Below are 21,405 nucleotides of genomic sequence, written 5' to 3' on the forward strand. Positions count from 1 at the left end.
TATTTTGGCCAGGTCTCTTTGGCCAGAGGTTTTAAATCTCAATGAGATCTGGTTAAATAAAGGTTAATTAAAAAAAATAACAAAAAATAATAATAATAAAAGGGGAACATTGTGAAAGCAACTGACAATTATTTTAGTTACTTTCAGCAAACAACTGTCTGGTAGCTTGGGTGCTATTTCACTTGAATATCTTTATATTTTAAAACACTTGAAGAGCTTTAGATTCTGAGAAGCTAACTGAGATAGAGAAATGACAAAAGTCACAAATGGTAAAGATGAGACGAGGTGAGCAGCACTTTGTTGTTATATTTCTAAGGGAGAGTCAACAGCAAAAAGAACAGTGTTTAAACAGACAGCAAAATATTTGCTTTTGAAAGTTAATAATTATGGATTTTTCTGTTAAGCGTTATCTTGACATGACAGTCAGTTGTCTTAGGCATTATTGCACCTGGCCAACAAACAGACAGAGGATAAGTGGACAGGCTGCTCTCTTGTGTCTGAATTTTTTTTTTTTTTAATGGCATGTTGGTTCCTGATGTTGCTGGCAACACCAACCGCCCAGGAGCATATAGATACGTCAGTTCTGGCAATCAGGAACTGCTAGTTTAAGAACGGTTGTCACTACCAACCAACTAATTTACATTTACTTTTTCAAAGCATCATTTCATATATTCATTTTCTACCTTTCAGGCAGCTGCTGATTTCAGTTTATTTCAGTACCCATGAAAATCAGCCTGCAGAGACTGACCAGTAAGTCATTTGTATGGAATATTTGCCCTTTTAATGATGCTCTCACATCACACACAAGTTTGTCTTAGACTTTTATGAGGACGTATGCAGACACAGGAGTAAAAGTAAAATAATTCTAATAATTGAGAATGTGCAAAAACAGAGAACCTCTTGCTTAGTTAAAGACATGACAGACATTTCATGACTGTGGATTGTGTTTACCCACCCACTAAAAGTCATTTTTCCAAAGACTAGAGTTTAGATGAAAAAACATTCTCCTGAAAAGCATTACTTACATTTGTGGGCAGCAGAGGGACTGTGTTATTTTACTTATACACACAACTAATAGCACGATGTTTCACTATAGTGTTTCACATTCAAATTCGTCATGCTTTGACGTGTATTAACACCCATTTTGCATTTTAGGGTGGAAATTCTGAGCACAGTGAGACACAGGCAGTTAACAGCAGATGAAATGCTGTTTTAGCTGACCTCCAGTGGTGTACGTTCACACCTTATCACAGGGATGTAGACGTGAATACAGCATGGTTCAGTACATGTCAGGAGTCATACCAACATACTGTATTGTAAGTGAAATTTTATTTATAATTACAAATCTCTTACAAGTTTTTCTTTTTGTCTGTACAGCCATATGAGCTGGTTGGTAAACGAGGAGCTGCTCTTCTCTACGTGAAGATGTGTTAATCAGTAAGCAGACTGTGGGAAAACAGTCAAGTATGATGACATTATGCTCTCGTTAAGTTGTAAAACTCAACCTGCAGTCAATCAAGTCACTTCCTCACATACCAGCATTGAGCTCTGGGGTTCATCGGTTCCTGAGGACTTTAAACGGGAGTCCGTGTCCTGGTATGATGACATCAACAATGCGTAGCGCCTCCTGGCGGCTGAGCTCCTGAACTGAAGTGTTCATACTCTGATCGCGCCAGCTGTCCTCATCTGAACAGCGCTCGAATAAGTCCCCTGCAACAAGCACCGTGCCCGCTGAGGTTCCCTTCACCAGGACGCTGACATCTTGTCCGGAGTGGCCTGGACTGGGAACTACAGATACCTGTGGGAGAGAGAAGACTGTGTAAAAACTGAAACTGTCAGGAGGCTGAGGGCTACGGAGTTCAGTCACAGTCTGACTCCTCTTTTTTCTTTTTTAAAGTCTCTTTTCCTCTATGTAGTGTTACTTTTGCCAGCTATTTTTAGATTAATTCTAAGTCCTAAGACCAAAAGTCCACGTTAGTTTTAGGCAGTCTAATCCTTTTTATTTTAATTTGACTAAAATTCTACACATTTTAATACGATCTGCAAAAAAATAAAACAAAAATCATAATGCCATTGTTTTGACAGACATTGTGATGAGTCACTATTTTAGAGGGAATGGTAATTTTTGAATTTATTTTCACAAAAAACGAAATTACAATGTGATTTCTGCTGGGGTCTGTGCTATAAAGCAACATACATACTTGCTTTGTTGGTATCGGACATGAGAAAGTGCTATTGAGCCATCCTCAGGTTCCACATGGCCCACATAGCAGACAAAACTAGTAATACAATCACTGGAACATCAGTTAAAGCTGGACAAATGCCCAATGGTGGGTCATGTTAATTGTTAATTAAAATATATAAAGCATTTCTATTTGAATTAATAAAGATGATTTTATGGATACTATCCCAATGCTGGGGTGGCTCTGTCTGAGAATTTCTTTTATCTTTCTGGACCCTACAGTCACAGCCACTTTATGCTGCAACTGCTCAGATGTAAAATACTCAGTTTGAACTTTGAACTCTCTCTCACACAACTACTTCTGTCACTTTTTATGTGTATAAATGAGTCAAAAAGGAGGGCTCTGGAGGGGTGATTAAACGATCTACTGAGACTTGTTATTTATCCAACCATCTAGAGTATATTATTATTGTATTTAACTTTTGCTTTTTGTGAGTCGCACGAAGGCACCTACAACTTCATCGTGTAAAACAACTCTGTGTTGTAAAATGATAAGTAAATCTACGGTAGCCCGCTTGTACCTTGATTAGGCTACTGCATCTTGCCCCTCTTGAATCACTGAAGACAGTGAGTCTGAAGGAGAGCAAGGAGGCGTACAGGAAGAAGCTGGAGAACAAGCTCCAGCAAAACAAAGCGAGGGAGGTGTGGTCAGGAATGAACAACATCACAGGTTCAAGGTGAAAGAAAATCAGGCTGAGGGAAGCCTGGACAGAGCTAATGAGCTGAATGTGTTTTTCAATAGGTTCAGCTCAGCTGCCCCCTGTCACACAAACCCCACACCCGGTTCCCTCTCACACCTCCTCAGTGATCAGGACAGTGCCACCCCATACCCCTCAACATCAACATCTTTCTCCCCAGCAGAAAGCGCCTCAGACTTCCAGCACAACTCAGAGTCCTGTCATCTCCAAAAATACTCGGATGACTCTGCAGTTGTTGGGTGTATCAACGGTGGAGATGAGACAGAGTACAGGGATCTGGTTGACCACTTTGTGTTGTGGTGTAGGAACAACCACCTGTTCCTAAACGTGACAAAGACGAAGAAGGTGGTGGTGGACTTTAGGAGGACCAGGAAAACAACACTGAACACCATTCACCTTCTAGGAGAGGAAGTGGAGGTGGTTGAGAACTTTAAATACCTGGGTGTGCACCTTGACAACAGACTGGACTGGAAGTACAACACTGAGGAAGGGCCAGAGCAGACTTTACTTCTTAAGGAAGCTTAGGTCCTTTAATGTATGCAGCAGGATGCTGTCAAAAGCGCTATTCTCTTTGCGGCCATCCGCTGGGGCTGCAGCATCAGAGCCAGTGACAGCAAGAGACTGAACAAGCTAATAAAGAAGGCTGGCTCTGTGCTGGGGTCTGCTCTGGAGCCCCTGGAGTTGGTAGTAGAGAGAAGAATGTTACACAAACTATTCAACATCATGGACAACACTTCACATCTGCTGCACAACCTGCTGGTCGGGCAGCAGAGTGCATTCAGCTGGAGACTCCTACAACTCCACTGTAGCAAGAACCGTTACAGGAAGTCCTTCCTACCCACTGCCATCAGAATACATAACAACTCTCCTGTGTGCAGGGAGAGGAGACTGAATGACATGTGACTGACATTACATTATAGTTAAACACCAACTCTCAATATTTGCAAGTGATACTAAATTGCACATCCTGAATATGCGCACAGTTGCACTTGTGTATAAATCTCATATTTGTAAATATACATTGTAAATATATTTAACATAAGGGGGAAATCCTGGATGACTGTTTAAATGCTTTACAGAGTCATGCAGCGTGAGGTTCAAACTGCAGTGCAGTAGTTCAAGCTTCTAAACCTTCAGCTACACCATCCATCTCTTTTTCTCAGTTAAAGTGAGATTATTCTTTTCAGCATGGCCATGAAACATTTACAAAAAATCACATGTAGCTACTCACTGAAGTCACACATTTATCCAAGGTGCCGGAGCAGAGTGATTATCACTGTCTGATGTGGCCCGGATGGAGCAGTAAATCATCTGCCTAAAAACTGTTGATAATTTTAATTTTGTCATTTATCACCACAGTGAATTACTGTAGGGGTGAAGAGACAAACTGATGGCGTGTGTTAAGGTATTTTTCCTGTCCTAGGTGAGGAGGAGTTTTTTGTTACAGTGGTTTCTTTTTAGACTCAAGAGTTTTAAGAATACAACACCTTTTGGGGCATTTTCTGTTTTTCGAACTGGAACAGAGTACTTTGGTCATTTTAGGCAAGACTTCTTTCACCAATAAATCCACAGTGTTGACCGCGAGGATGTAACTTTACAATATGACAGACACTTACATGCTCATCAATAGTGTAAGCATGTCCCTCTGCCAGCTTGTTGGGACGGTATGTGTCCCCCTCACTGATATCATATCCTACAATCACCACCGCTGATGGAAAAAGACTCAGGTTTCCTATGTGGTCTGAATGCCCGTGAGTCCCCACGACCAAGTTAATGTCTCCCGGTGCCAGACTTCTCTCTTTCAGTTTCATTAGGAGAAAATCCCGGTCCCACGGTCCCCCGGTGTCCACCAAAATAGTCCTGGGCCCTGTTATGAGGGTGATGGTCCCATCGGCTTTGAACGTCCCGTCGGTCTGAGAGACACAGTATCCGGTTTTAAGGACGGACACAGAGTACGGCTGACCGGGGAAGTCCGACTCACACTCTGAGAGAGCGACTGTTTGTACCTGGCCACAGACCACTTTACTGTCCGTCCCCATCATGTCAGCAAAGTTCACAAGCAAGAGCTGCGGGAGCTGGACAAGAACCTTCCAGCCGCCGCCACTCTTCAGTCCAAAGCATTGTAAGAGATGCATACTGCCACCTACTGTATCGGCGGGTGTATAACCAGGCAAAATAAAGCTTGCAGTGCACGGGTAATCCACCAGGGGGCAGAGTGGAGCTAAAATGGACCAGCGACCAATATGTGTTTTTGCAAGGATACTTTTGCCAACTTAAAGTGAGAAAAAACATTCAAATTGTTACTGATACTGATGCAAAGTATAATTACTTACTATTTCATAACTGATTTTATAGCAAAATCGTGTTGAAAATGTGTGTCAAATAAGAAATTAGATACAGCAGTTAGCCTATTTCAGGTCATTTATTTATAAATCTGTAAATCATAGTTTTATTGCATTTTATTCATTATGCATTCCATAACACAACATACACTCTTTTGATTATTAAAGTAAAGCAATTAAAGGTTAAAATAACATAACTAGATGTATTTAGAGTAGAAACAGAGATATGTTTTGCCTATATTGTGTTGTCCTGCTGTGTCAAGATGATCGATGACTAGCTGACCAGGATTGTCTGGGCACCATACATGTATTTCAGAGATTGTGTGACTGATGAAATGCAACAGGAAATTGCAGAAAGAAGGAAAGTCAGTGAACACAACTGCCAATGAAATTGAGCAAGTTCTGGTATATGCACATGGGGTTAGTACAGATGCCCAATGTGTGAGCCTACTAAGCACCCCGATGTGATTTCTGAAATTGCTGACACTGATTCACTTTCAGGACAACCCTAATAGGTCTGATAATGTTAAGAAAGATAAACCTTGGAAACTCAGGCCATGGTTACAAAAACAAATGCAAACTATTTTGCATACCTTCTGAAGAATGTCACACTGTTGATGAAATCATGGTGCATTTTAATGGCAAATTGCAACATTGTGTGTTTTCGCTAGCAAAATTTCACAAGTGGGGTTCCAAGGTGTGGGGATCTGCTGGTCAGAGTTGCTTTCTTTATATCTTTGACGTTTGCCAAGGGGCAGAAAATCCAGACCAAGCTAAATCTGATGTTGGTGTCACTGACACATTGTCCTGAAAATGACCTCCACCCTTCCAGCGGTAGAGAATTGCAAGGTTTTTGCAGACATTTACGTCGGTTCCACTTGTGGAACACTTGAAAGACGTGATTCTACCAAATAGGCACAGTCCCAATGAACAGGGTTAAAGACTACGACATGATGGATTAGATAGATACAAAACAAAACTCATACATGCAAAGTGCTATTTAAAAGGTATAATAAACACTCCAGTTTCTGGATTTTCAGGAAATTATTTGATGGTTCAGGCTTTACAAATTCAGAAACTAGAGATTATGCTGCAAGAATGTCTTGTTTGGGTAGCAAATAAAATGGCAGAAGAAATCATTTACAAAACAAGAAAGAAAGATAAAGGAAAGGGAAATTGGTATATAGTTGATTAAAGACTAAGACCAACACATAAACATTTATTCCAGTATATACAAATGGATCAAAGTAACCTAAGAATGGAAAGACTAGATTTACTTTGTTATCCCAGATTTCAATATAAATATTAAGGAAAGAACACCAGACCACTAAACAGTACAGTCAACATGTTAACTATTGTGTTTACAGTGGATAAAGAAAAAGCTTTTAAAAAGTTATTGTTCAGACTTATCAGCGTGGTATCTTTGCAGTCATCCCATAGCATTCAGATTTTTGTGGATCCCAGCTCATAGGAGCATCGTGGAGAATAAAATGGGAGACTCAATGGCTAGACAAGCTCTGAAGCAGGACAGAATTGTATAGGTATAGGTAGCTTTCAGTAAAGCTGAAGCTAGAGCAGTAATACAGAGAGCAATATCATGACTGCCTGGCAAAAACAGTGGGATGAAAGAATCAGCCAATATAAAGTAAAGCCCAAAGTAGGCAGAATAGTATTGAATTTTAAGAATGTATTTAGCATTGAGGGATTAAAGTATAATGCTTTGTTTGAGTTTTTAAAAGAAACTCGAACAACGAAGAGAATTTAAGTCATTTTATTTGTTTCTTACTGCGGGCAACTCTGGCCCACACTCCTGCGTAGTAGGTGGCGGTAATGCACCTTAAACGTTTGTTGCCACCCGCCATTAAAGACAGAGAAGAAGACGACACGTAGCCTCAATAATGGCGGAGAGTACAGTTTCGAATGAAGGCTCGTCTTTTATGGATCCTCTTAAAGGGCTTTTGTTGACATATTTTATGCCCGAATCATGTTACGACGAGTTCTTTCTCAATTTGAACTTCTTGGACGGTAAGTGGCTCGTTTTTGTTGAACACCGGTTGTAACAATCGAAATGGCACTTGATGCAACGATAGCCTGTTACTCAATGTGTAACGTCATGCTGATAATAAACTAGCTGCATTTGTTTAATGTAGATTCCACTTTTGATTTAAAAATAAGAGGTAGTTTGGACTGTCTAGTCGTGGTCGTGGTGGTCGTTTGGTCTGTTTGTATGAACGCAATTCAAAATGTAAGTTATGTTGCAGACAAACCTGGTGACCTTATTTGAGAGAAATTAAGCAACCTGTCTCCTGCTAAATACATTCATAACCCTTTTGTTTTGTTGGAAACATTCATGCCCAACTTTACATGGTTTATGTTCACTGACAAGGTGGGGTTTCATAAATGTGCCTCTGAAAAGCATAAGTTACCGTGAGAAGCCTGAACAAACAGAACCAGGATGTTTCAAAGCTGGTTTGGAGTTAAGTCTAAGTGAAGTCTGTGTTTATTTCACAACTTTGAATCTTTATTTCTTTCAGATTTTTTTTCTCCTGAGTGAAAATTGAAGAAACCAGATGGTTAATTGTGTGGTTAAACTTTTCTTTATGGTCAGAATGTGACACTCAATGCCAAACAGTGGATCACTTCACAAATCTGACTTAGAACATTCAAAACTATTATGATGAAATTTCATATGAATTAAACCAAATATTTATTGACGATATATTGAACAGTTATTATATTGTTATAGAGGAAAATTATATTGCGATAACTCTCATTATTGTTTTATTGCCCAGCCCTACCATTAACACCCGTTTGGTATAAATTGTTTAATCCTACACCCGACAATATGCCTACAAAATCCCTGACTCTGAGTACACCCTTCACATTTTTGTAAATATTTGATTCTATCTTTTCATGTGACAACACTGAAGAAATGATACTTTGCTACAATGTAAAGTAGTGAGTGTACAACTTGTATAACAGTGTAAATTTGGCTGTGTGATGTGTTATTTTGAGGGGACAGCAAATTTGCACTGTTATACAAGCTGTACATTCACTGCTTTACATTGTAGCAAAGTGTCATTTCTTTCAAAAATGTGAGGGGTGTACTCACTTTTGTGAGATACTGTAGAAGAATTAATGATACCAAGTAATGTTATGTTACACTTCTCTCTTGTTTGCAGACTCATCTCTTCTGTTCCTCTTGATTCGCTGAGTAATGATTTTGTGTGTGTGTGTGAGTTGATGTGATCTTTGACAAACAGCTAATCTGTATTTTCTTTTATAACATTTTGATCCAGTACCATGTCTGAAGATTGTACTGAGCAAAGGCCTGGGGATCGGCATCATCCTGGGATCAGTAATGGGTAAACCTCATCTCCGCTTCTCTTTATGGCTGTCTTTATTTGAGCACCTGATGATGAAAGTTTTTTTCAATTTTAATCACATTTTAGTCATTAGTTTTAGTCTAGGTTTAGTCAATGAAAACTAAAGACAAGTTAGGAAGTTTAGGTCATCGAAAGTATAGAAGACTGAGTATAATTTTCATCCTGTTTGGTGCTAATCATTCATCAGCAGCAGCTTTAAAGTTATAATTGTGTTGTAGTATATTTTTTCTGAGGATATTCCAACTGCAGTGATGATGCAATAACATAACCATAACATAATGAAAGCTCCAGTTATTTAGAATATATATTTATTCAGGGAAGTTTCACTGAGAGCCCAGCTCTCGTTTGCAGTAACACCTTGACGACACTCACACACCTGGAAGCTGCCCAGCACAACTACATCTGGGGGGAGTTCAATCTCAAAACGTTTTGCAACAGTTTGCAACATTTCTGGATCGCCTCGCTCAAGGGCATGTTAGTGGTTGATAATGAGGGAGAGGCATGTGCTGGTATTTCACTTTATCCTTTATCCTTTTATCCTGCTGGTCTGGTCATTGAACTGGCGTTTTTTTGTGAAGTGAAGAAAATCAAATCTAAAGCCATATGATTCCATCAGACGGCCGGTGTTGGTTCGTTACAGTGTGACAGAAACATTCATTTTGATTCTGCTTATCATTTCCTTAAGTTTGGACTTAGTGCTTTCCCTGCCTGTCCTGCCTGCTACACATTTAACACAAACAACTAAATGTGTCTATAACACTGTGTATCCAAAAGTGTCAAATACTGAAAGCTGACAATGAATATTTGGTCAGATTCATAATCTGACTTACTTCAAGATTTAAATCCAGATATTGCCAGGGTTAGATTGTATTTAAACTTAAGTTCTTGGGTGCAGCTACCTTTGTAGACAGTATTTGGGAACTGGCTTCTTTTGAGTTTTGTTAAAAATATGTTTATATTTCTTAAAGTAGGATATTAAAGTATTGTTTTGGTATCAGTACCTAGGTATCATATTGGCATTAGTGTTGAAAAATTTTCAACAATAAATAGCTTAACTAATCAGCTAAAAGGTCCTGTGAAAGGAAAAACCAGTACTTTTTGTACTTAAATTTATTTTACAGTGGAAGCTTTTAGAAAGTTTTATATAGAAAATGGACGGGTGAACAAAATACTCAAAACATATCTGGCTATTTATAACTTAGAAATGTTATCTGCAGTCAAAGTCCGCTGGTAAAAGAAATTTGGGATTTTGATTGTTTTTTTATTACAGAAATTATATGAAATGTTGAATGTTTACTTTGACATTCCTTCCTCCCTTGTTTGCAGTCAAGCTGCCTCAGATCTTAAAGCTAATGGGAGCAAAGAGTGCTGAGGGGCTGAGCTTCAAGTCTGTGCTGCTGGAGCTGCTGGCCATCACTGGAACAATGGCCTACAGTATCGCCAACAAGTTCCCTTTCAGGTTAGAATGTACATAGAGCAAGCTGACTTGTTGTAATCACTATATAACTGCACTGTATATTGATTAAGATGAAGTGCTTTACCTTTTGGTTTCATATTGAGAAACAATTTAAGTAACTTGCTGAATGTTCCCTCAGTGCCTGGGGCGAGGCTCTGTTCCTCATGATGCAAACGGTCACCATAGGCTTCCTCATTCAGCACTATGGAGGAAGAAGCAGCAGAGGTAAAACTGAAACTCAGCAATCTCTCAGAGTCAAGTTTTAGCTTAATTTTAAGACCAAGGCTTGCCCCACCTCTCTCTGTCTCTCTCTCTGTTTCTCTGACTTTCAGCATTTGCGCTGCATTTCGGTTTGTTAATGACATAGCCTATCAAACAACCGAAACCAACATCTGCGCTCTGTGAGTTCACTGTTGGTTCACCTGGTCTGTGCTTGTAAAATATCCTTGTAACGTCATAGGCTCCCAAGTTTTTACCCAGTGAAGTCTAAGCCAGTGAGCACGTCACCTTAATAAGACTGTGCTCCACACCCGATGTCGTCATCCATTCCATTCATTGTAGACATTGCCCAACCCTTGTCTCAAGTTACATTTTGCTCTGTAAAGTAACCAGATTCGTTAGCTCTGCGGCCAACAAATCCCTGTGTGAATCTTTTACACACAATCTCTCTTTAGCCTCTTTCAAACGCTACAAACCAGGACTGCCTTAACTTTAACTTTCCAAAATGTGAATACACTTTATTAAAGGCAATGAAACTACAAAATACAATATTTGCAGGACTGATGACAGTGGGTACGATGACAGTCCCTTGCTTAAATATTTATCCACCATCCATCACGTTAAAGTTAAGAACTTGTGGCATTTTTGGAGAACTTGAGAAGGACGAGTGCTCCTCCTCAGCCTAGCACCGGTATCACACCGTGTTTTATGGCCCATCAGATTCTGTGACCTGTAGCAGTGCAACAACCGTTTTTCCTTCAGGTAAGGTTAAGTGCATCCTGCATGCAGTTTGTATTAACTAAATGATAAAGCATGTTGTTTTTACTTAAGCTTCTGCGCCTTTTGCACAGTCACTGTAGAAATAACTCTACTACTTCCTAATTCTACTTAAGGTTAATTGTTTTTCCAGCCTCAGCTGGACAATAAAGTTGTAAAGTTATACAAAGAATATTGGCCAGCTAATCAGCCATCTAACTCTGAGCGAGGGAAGAGCATCACCCAGTCTGTGGCAGCTTTCAGAGCAGCTAAGGATCTACGGCCTTACTTGGTTGTAGAGAGTCCTTGCCACCTGCTGAAGACCCTGGAGCCGCAGTATATTTATATACACCACTATATAAACTACTAGTTTGATGCTGTTCAGTATTCCTGTTGTCTGCTGTGTTCAGAGTCATGTTTGTGATGTTTGCCACATTCAGGATGTGCCCTGTTTACTGTGTGAAAACCTTATTTTTCTTGATTACAGCAAACTTGTAACACTGCAGAAGGATTTATGATTTGTTTTTTCTAACATAAAAATATGCAGTTTTTTATATTATAGATAGGTTTTTGAAAGCATTTTCTAAATAAAAAGATTCAGATTTTTCTGACTGCTTGTGTTAATTGATGAGAAAGTAGCCATGTAATGCATCGAGAATCATTGTGCATTCAAACGAAAGGTGGACTGTAATTGAATTTGGTGGGTTGGGTTGTAGATTCACACATCTTCAACCCACACAACCCATGTGAATTTTTACATTGAAATAAAACTCTACAGAAGCCCCAGAAAAACTCCAACCCAGATTCAGTCTAAAAGATATCCTTTGCCGCTCTGACATTGGCCCTCAGATCAGCTACAGTGTTTGTTTCCGCTCTCCCAGGTCTCCTGTTTCTGGTCGTGTATTTTGGCCTGCTGGTCCTCGTACTGTCTCCAGTCACTCCCATATCAGTGGTTACCTCCATGCAGGCCTCTAACGTGCCAGCCATCATCATCAGCAGGGTAGGCAAAGATGTATTAATAATAATGAATAAATAATTCAAACACTTTATTGTGTTGTTAACCAACTGTTTTCAGTCTTTGTCAGTGCCATCTCCTTGTGTTTATAACTGAGACTTTATTTGAGACTTAAAAAGGTTGTTTCTTTGTCATGAGTTTCAGATTAGTTTCATTATGATGAAATCTGTGTCGTCTTGAACAGGTCACATTGTGACCTAACCCAGTGTACCTTAGTGACACAATTAGCATTAAAATGTACAGTACTCCTCTGTTCTCAGAGTCATAACTCTGTTTTTTTGACCACTGGAATCAGCAGAACTCAGTCTTTCCAGTGAATGTACAGTATATATATGAATTAGCAATTAAGATATTTATTTAAGATTTCACTTTATTTTACTTATTTGGTGAAAAAAGATTTTATCACAATAGTTTTGAATGTGTTGCCTCCTGTTTTGTTAAGTGATCCACTGTTTGGCATCAACTGTTTTGTTCTGACCATAAAGAAAGCACAATTAACCATCTGGTTTCTTCAATTTTCACTGAGAAGCACCAGTCCGCCTTTAAACTTGAAGGAAATAATGATTTGACATTTATCGTGGTAATTATCGATATTGAATCATATGATTTTTTATCGTGTTAACATTTTTGGCCGTATCGCCCAGCCCTACTTGTCATTATGGCGTGTAGATGTTCTAATCAGTATTAACAGTAATCCAGTGATTGTTATCTGTTTCCATTGTTACAGTACAAACAGGAACAAATGCAAAATGACTTTCTACTTTGCAAATTCACCAAATTGTAAATGAATATATACTAAAGAAAGAAAACCACTATACTAACATAAAGAAAAGTTACTAATGCACCAACAGAAACACACAACACAAAGAGACTGACAGTGTGTGTTGTTGTCTCAGCTAATCCAGGCATGGTCTAACTTTTGTAATGGGCATACTGGCCAGCTGTCTGCGGTTTCTGTCTTCCTGCTGTTCGCTGGATCCCTCGCCCGCATCTTCACCTCACTACAGGTAAGAGGACTGTGTCTGGAATATGACTGATGGATGACATTTTAAAAATGATCAGTGCTACTCTTCTTGCACTGTATGTATGTATGTATGTATGTATGTGTATATGTAATAAATAAAGGACCCTCCCACACACTCCACCTGAATAAACATTTGATGTAGTCTGGACATTACCACCTGTACCACTGAGCAGAGAAGATATCAACAAACAACCAGGGAACAGATCCACATCCAGCTCTCCTAACTGGCTTTAAAAACCAGACTGACAGAATATCTGATAAAGCCTGAAAAAGATGTGAGATGTTCAGCAGTGGATGAAGTAATGAGATCCTTTACTTAAAAATACCACACTAAAAATACTCGAGTACAAGTAAAGTCCTGCATTCAAACCTTACTTAAACCTGCAGTGTGGAACCTTTTGTCTCCCCCTTCTGACAGTGAGAGTAATTACACAACACTGTCCACACATGCTTATGAGGTATAGGCTCTGCCATAATGAGTTGCTGCAGCTCTGGCAAACCAATTATTGCTGGCTGGCATAAAACACATCACTACCTGTCTGCCAGCATGGAAATTTTACACACTTAATCATTACTGTGTAAACTCGTTCACATTTATTTGTCCCGCAAACTTTAAGTAAAAGTATGTATTATCAGCCAAATTTAATTTAAAGTATCAAAAGTAAAAGAACCTTTTGTGCAGTCAGTGTTTTTATGTTACGTGTTTGGATTTATAATATTGCTGCATCAATGTGTACGTTGCATGTTACTGCTGTAGCTGCTTACAGTTGAGCTCATTTTTACTACTTTATAGTTTAAGCTACAGCAACACATCATATTCTATAAAATCATCATGTTTGTAGTGAACCTCATCTGTAAGAACCACGCACCTCTAAAAAGTCAACTTTCCATGCTTTGTGACAATACATTTCCCAGCTGATCAAATGAATAGCCGAGTCCCAAATAGCTGCCTATCCCTGTTTACTGGCCTGGTGTGAGAACACATTTTGACAAACAAACGCAGGTCTCCATTAAACACCTGGCCTGGCTAAGTTCTTTAGATGGATAAAACCTCTTGAACTCCGCCGGGTTGCCTGCTTTAAGCTGCTTGGATCATGCATACAAATACTAATGTTGAAACGTATGATCAATATGTCAGTATGGACGTGCTACACATCGTTAGATGGTTAGATTCTCCACAATTCAATCATTCAGTTCATTTAACGAAAACAACAAGTCCAAAGTCTAATTCTTATAGATTTACCAGTGTAACTGGTAACTCTATTGATGAAAAGGAAAAGAAAAGTGCAGACTCCCATTATCTTTGAAGTGCTCATTAAGTCCGAATGTGTCCGTTCCTTTATTATTTATATTCCTTTAGTCTGAAAGGGTCCACCGATCAAAAGAATCAAAACAGCCTTTCATAAAAATTAATCCAAGTTGTGAATCCTGTCACGTGAAGTCCATTGCTCTCTGTCTGCTAACTTCTGCCACACTTTTCTCATCCTGCACCGTGCTGTTGTTTTCATCACGTTGCTGCCTTCAAAATAAAAGCGCGTAAGCCGTCTGTCGGAGCCAGATCAAATGAATAACTTGTATTTGATATTATTGGATAATTTTTATAAAAGTAATATTCTATTTGAAATAAATAAACTTGTTTCATATTAGCCTATTTCAGTTTTGTGCAAAAGGAATTAAAGGCAGGGTCAATTCAGTGATTTTAGCTAATAAATGCCCGGGCTATTAATCAAAGTTTTATGGTAGCCCTAGTATCCAGTAAATTCACTATGTTTTAACGCCTCCAAAAATGCTAAGCTAACTAATGTAAACATTAATGTATGCCATTAGTTATTTTCTGATTAATTTGTGTACACATTTCACATGTATATTGTTTTGAGCTGCCTTGTCTTTTTAAAGGAAACCGGAGACTCACTGATGGCCCTCACCTACGTCATATCATCAACTTGTAACGGCATCATCGCTCTGCAGGTCCTCTACTACTGGAACAGCTCCCCAGAACGCAAAAAGAAGAAGAAAAAGAAGAGAGAGTAGGCAAAGGACAGATGCTAAGAAGAGTGTTGCTCTAAGATTAAAGTTTAGCACCAGACACTCTCAAAGAGGTGTCTTCAAAACGTTAAAGAACTAATTGAAATGCATGAACAGAGCCACTGGGGAGTGTGGCACATGGAATCTGCTGGACAAACAATAGGCTTGGAAGTTGGGATGTGAATGCAACATGCCCAGCAGATCACGTAGGCCCACTGGCTTTATGATTGACAGTTAGCTGGTTTTATTGGTGATGTTTAGCTCTGAGCAGGACTGCTGGGTACAGACTCCCGCTGTGCAAAACACCGTTATTACATTCCTCTTGTTCCAGTTTTCCTAATTATAATCAGGCTATGTTCACACTGGTGTGTTTAAAATATTTGGAAATGGTTTGTGCACTGACATGTTGACATTTGACATTTGACATTGACAGTTTTCACATTGAGGGACCCTGATTACTATCCTTATCATCACTTTTTTCATCATTTTTTTGGGGGGGGGGGGGGATTGATTTGAAACAGTTTTGACATTGGATGCATGTAAAGAATGATTAGTTGTTTTATAATTTCACATAAACATAATTCCACACTAGCTCCTACATTTGTACGGTCTATTCTATGGTCTGTTAGGTGACATTATGGGCTGACATCATTGAAAATGTGTGCAATATGATGCAAATTACCACTTACTTGTGACACCTATGAAAGCTTCTGAATTTGATATTTCCTTACTCCTTGATCTTCACTTGAACCGGAGGTTGTTCTGGTCCGCCACCTTGTAGGCCATTCCAAAGGCGCCATCCGATTTTTGGCAACTCAGCCTCTAATGGGCTAGTACTCTTAGCCTTCATTGGTTCCGTTGGTTATCCCAAAGCTCTTATTGGTGCTCCAAGTAGTGAGGAGTGATCTGAGGAGCCATGAGTGAGGATACCTGAGAGCAGCCTTCACAGAAGTCTTTTACTGATTGATTGGACGCTGCAGCTGATCGTACTGAGCTGATACATCACAACAAGTTTCATTCCAGAGTGAAGACAGATTAAACTTGTGTGTCACTCCTGAGTTTTATATTTGATTTGTTTTCTGATTCACCATCTAGATATGAATCTGTGTTCATTGTAGGTCGGAACAACAAAGGACCACAAACAGATTTCTTCATTTATTAAAAAGATTTTTCTTTTCATGATTTGTTATTTCCCCTTTTAACTTTATCGATACAATTAAAGTCAGAGAGTCAGTCTGTCAGCAAAAATACTTTTAACATCATAGTCATTTCCATTCCATCACCATGCTCATATTTTGGATTATTCAATAATGAATTCACAATCAGTATATCAGTAAATACAGATGCAAATAAACACGTTCTGCCAGTAGAAGTTAGTCCTGTGCCCCTGAGCAGAACACAGAACACAGTATTATTACAGAATGCAGGTTGTATTTCATTTTCTAACTTTTGTCATGTTAGAAACAGGCATAGAGCAGTAAGACTAAAGACGGTTTCATTCCTTTAAGGGTTAATAGGATACCTGATCACTTCAATTTTCTGGTCAGACATGTAGTCTCCACATTTACCTGTTTTACTTCATTATCTACTCAGAGTCTAAACACTCAATCTAGGATACAACAAGTGGAGTGAGGACAGAATGAAGCTATCATACTACCAATAAATAATCAAGTAACCTTAAGACATATATTTAGGGTTAGGAAAAGGTTAAGAAATTAGTTGAAAATATTGTTGTTTGAAATCCATGCATCGTCAACCACTTATCAGGGTCGCGGGGGGCTGGAGCCAATCCCAGCTTACATCGGGCAAAAGGCGGGGTACACCCTGGACAGGTTGCCAGTCCAATCGCAGGGCCACACATAGACGAACAACCTCTCATGCTCACACCTAAGGACAATTTAAGGTCACCAATCAACCTAGGCCGCATGTCTTTGGATGGTGGGAAGAAGCCCAAGAACATGCAAACTCCACACAGAAAGGCCGGGGCAACCAGGTTTGAACCCACGACCTTCTTGCTGTGAGGTGACTGTGCTAACCACTGCACCACCATGCCACCAACACAAACTTCATAATCCATAAATTTAAAACAAAATCTACAAATAGGTTTAAAATCCACAAATAAAACACATCATGATCCACAAATAGAAATGAGTGATTTGTACTTGAAAATCAGAGTTTGAATAAATACTAAAGAATTTGTCTGTGCATAAGGGTCATTTCATTCTATTTGTAGATTGTTTTCAGAATTTTGACACTACTGTTTCACTATTTTGCCAATCACATTTTCTATAAATGTACTGTCACAATTTGCAAACAAACACAGTCTAACCACTGTTTGAAGACGTGTGTACAAATTCTGTGCAATGCTCAGCATTATCTAATCTGTGTTTGTGGATCACAGTGGATTTGTGGATTGCCTTGCATATGTCTACAAACTATTTGGACAGTGGTTTACCACTGAGAGTGTGACTACGAACCACAAATGTAGTCAGCCAATTAGGGGTATTGCTTCTATGCGTTGTCCCGTCCCCTCAATAAGCCAAGTCAAAATAAGAGCTGAAATGTGTCACAACGTGTACATCATCTACTCTGCATTTAATCCTGTGAGGGCTTGATAATTTAAGTGCTGAATTGTTATCCCCCCTACATAGTTGATGAAGTGTGCCTTTGTAATACAGTTTAATAACTCACTATGTATGCTGCAGTCCCGTTTCTGCTCTTGCTATGCGGTCCGGAAAAATTGCAGCATGCTGTGCAAACCTGTTTCTCCCGCCGTCTCTTGTACTGTTTAACTGTAGAAATGATTGCTATTTGTGTCTGTATCATGCTTAGTTTCTTGGTTTGTCCTCTGCTAGTCGACACTTTGGTAGTGAACATGCTACTAGTTCACCAAAACAGGATGAGAAAAAAAAAAATTAACCAATGAAATGACACATATAGTATACTTCCTCCCGTTACTAGTTTGAATGGTGTTCACACCAGAAATGAACCAATCCAGAGTTCACTTGACAGCAGTCTGAGACCAGCCCTTCGATGAGGACCAGAGAACAATTGTTTGAGCCAGAGTTCGAGTCCGGTGTTCACACCAACCCAAACGAACCGTACCAACGGGATAAATGCTCCAGGGCTCAGTTTGATCAGACTAATCAAGGCTGGTGTGATCCCACTGTAAGTGTAGTGTGCATTTGTCCAGCAGGTGGAGCGTGCTTCATGTGAGTCCAAGGGATGCTTCTGCTCTTCAGGGAGTAGACCTGCAGGAGACAAGCCTGAGAGTTTGTGCTTACCCGAAATCAAACATCTGATGCTGATTTTTTCTGAGCTCATAATAAGTAGATTTTTTTGGGAGATATGTGGCTCCCACAGGACTGCAACGCTACAAACACATGATGATCTTTTTACTGTACAATGTCATTTTCCTTTTCATACTTTAAGGAACTGTTACTAATAATACTTTTACTTGTTTTACTTGTAGTGTTGTATTAGTACTTTTGCCCAACTAAAAAAATTAAATATCTCCTACACCACTGTATAAAAAACGTCCCTAAAGAAAAAGTCACCCAGAACACATTGATTAGGGAGAGGAAAAGTCTTACCCTCAAAAAGCCCTCATGGGGACCTAAACCCCACCGCTTATTCAAATTAAAGCCCCCACCAGAACATAAAAACATGAAACACACACCATATTTAGAGTTGGATGGTTGTTTGGTTTATTACCTGAACCTCTGAAAGGCAGGTAGGTACTTATAATACATAGGGTAAGCACAACTTCACTGACTTGTCTCCTGCGTATCTAACAGCCTACTCTCTAAAGAGCAGAGGCAAAGCTCTGGTGCCCTTGACCCACATAAAGTTTGCGCCACCTGCAGGACAAATGCACACTACACTAAGTGCTCTAATAAAATTCATGGTGTGTCTTTAGGAAGTGGGCTACATTACTATTCAGAAAGCAGACATACGACAGAGTGTGACAGAGCAGACGGGACAAAACAATGGGAAGAAACACAGTGATAGCTGTGGACTATTTGTCCTCTACTACTTTACATAATTTAAGATGACATCAGCTTCATTCAAGTGTGGTGATGGCAACAGGGAAGCAATACACAGACACTAATCACAATCATTTATACAATTATACAGTACAAGACAGACTGTGGTACGGCAGCATACATAGTATGTAACTGTACAAAGGCACATTTCACCAACCAAACTATGAACGGGGGATACTTATTCTGCACTTAAAGTTATGCACATGAAAACAAACAGAAAGTCCACACAGGATTAGATGCAGAGTCGATGATGTACATGTTCTGACATGTTTCAGCTCTTATTTAGAAGACCTTCTTGAGTGGACGTGACATCCTATAGAAGCAATACCCCTGAGTGGCTGACTACATTTGTGGATCATTGTCACACGTAGTCAAACTAGTGTTAAAGTGATTTGTAGACAAATGCAAAGCGATCCATAAACACAGATTGGACACTTCAATGCTGGGCTTTGTACAGAATTTGTACACACGTCTTGAAACAGTGGTTTGACAATACAAGTTAGACTATGTTTGTTTGCAAATTGTGAGAGTGCATTTGTAGAAAATGTAATTGGTAAACAGCGATACAGTAGTGTCAAAATTCTGAAAACAAATGTGAAACAATTTACAGATAGAATATGACAGTGTTTCCGCTAGTAATGTCTCACATAGCAAAATAATCACTAAAAAAAACAAAAGTGTTTTTCCATATTGTGAGATATTTTTATATAGCCAGCAGGCCTTTAAAAATGCAAGTTCCAAATGGCATTTGTGAACACTGCTCTCTGCGCTTTTGTGTGGCTGAATGCCTCCTGTACAGCAACTACAAAGCCGGGGTGCATTTGTTTACCCTGTTGGAATGTAAGGAAATAAAGTTTACATTTTTGTAATCAATTTTTTCCTCCACTATATCGAATACAAAAGTTCAAACAGACATCTGTAGTTCATTGCAATACCCATATTTGAGAACATGACTTCCACATATACTGATAAAATCAAATCCTTTCAATTGGTAAAATAAACAACATAATAAATAAAACGTTTTATGCTGTCTTGTAAAAATGTTACTTCAGAGGGTTACTTCATGAGGTTAAAATGTAAAAAGCTAAAATGAATTTAAATGCTTCAAAAACAGGAGGAGAGCTACATTTGTCTGAATAATATTTTGCCACAGAAATTCAGTTTATCAGAATTTGATGTTCTCATTATCAGACACAGCTTAACCGTGTCATGTGACATGCTTTAATGGGAACAAATATTACTGGGACCAGAATTCCCATTAGCTAAACTGCAAGAGGAACCTGTGAACTATAAATAAAATCTAGAACTAAATTTCTATTTGTTTTGAACATCTTGCTTTTTAACTGTGTAAATTAACCTTTTTTTATAAAATATGCAATTGCAATATCATTTTCTTCTCTTCTCTTTAAATACATTGCTTGTGAAAGTGTTTGGCTGAGCCAGTTGAAGGCATGGCACACATGCAAATGTGTGGACATGATCAGGATGATACCACATCTGCCTCATTTTGAGCCAGGAAGAACCCTGGATGTGCTTATTTGTGGATTTTGAATATAATTGTAGGGGTTTTTTTTATACTTGTGTGGATCATGAAGAGTTTGTTTATGGATTTTAAATCTATTTGTAGATCATGGTTTATGTTTACAACTTGTAACATATATTATAACTCATACTCTATGCATTTACAATGATACTGAAATCGATTTACCCCAATATTAATCTGTCATCTTCCAGAACAATCCTGGCTTTGTCGTATCAGACAGAGGAGTAGCGCTTCTGTTGGCTGTGGTGGTAGAAGGCATGTTTCTACGAATCCATTCCAACTAGACCAATTAACCAACTGTATGAACTTTGAGAGCGGTGAAATGTGAGAAGAGTCAAATATATACTTTTAAACAAAATTGACGGATCACCCGATGGAGCTTGCACACAGCGTTTCTACATTGCTTCCCCTGGTGAACCACTCCCTAGGAAATGTCACCACTTTGATACTCAGACAGATCACACATGCTCAAACACTTGACCAGAGACCAAGAAAAATAGTTAGATTTAGCTGGAGGCTGAATAGAAGCCACTTGAGGGTAGCAAAACGTAGACCCTCAACTGGATATTGTTGTGAACTGCGCCACCTAAGGCGCAGGTGAATTACTGTATCCGGTCCGATAACAATTTAGCTGGAAGGAATAAGGATAAAAT

General features: G+C 39.1%; 2 protein-coding genes across 2 annotated transcripts; one reads left to right on the plus strand and one right to left on the minus strand.

The window, feature by feature from the left end:
- Positions 1-518: 518 nt before the first annotated feature.
- Positions 519-5,066, minus strand: mblac1 (metallo-beta-lactamase domain containing 1). Its single transcript, XM_038732432.1, has 2 exons — positions 4,557-5,066; positions 519-1,798 (listed from the first exon to the last, which is right to left on the minus strand). Exons 1-2 carry the CDS (start codon positions 4,980-4,982, stop codon positions 1,556-1,558), a joined length of 669 nt encoding a protein of 222 aa, XP_038588360.1. The 5' UTR covers positions 4,983-5,066; the 3' UTR covers positions 519-1,555.
- A 2,076-nt stretch (positions 5,067-7,142) lies between these two features.
- Positions 7,143-16,342, plus strand: mpdu1b (mannose-P-dolichol utilization defect 1b). Its single transcript, XM_038731582.1, has 7 exons — positions 7,143-7,307; positions 8,582-8,647; positions 9,995-10,127; positions 10,264-10,349; positions 11,981-12,099; positions 13,011-13,121; positions 15,035-16,342. Exons 1-7 carry the CDS (start codon positions 7,181-7,183, stop codon positions 15,167-15,169), a joined length of 777 nt encoding a protein of 258 aa, XP_038587510.1. The 5' UTR covers positions 7,143-7,180; the 3' UTR covers positions 15,170-16,342.
- The last annotated feature ends 5,063 nt before the right edge of the window (positions 16,343-21,405 follow it).

The sequence above is a fragment of the Micropterus salmoides genome, unplaced genomic scaffold (assembly GCF_014851395.1).
Source record: "Micropterus salmoides isolate LMB-PRFRI ecotype aquatic unplaced genomic scaffold, ASM1485139v1 Ms_hic_scaffold_2, whole genome shotgun sequence".
Taxonomy (NCBI): Eukaryota; Metazoa; Chordata; class Actinopteri; order Centrarchiformes; family Centrarchidae; genus Micropterus; species Micropterus salmoides.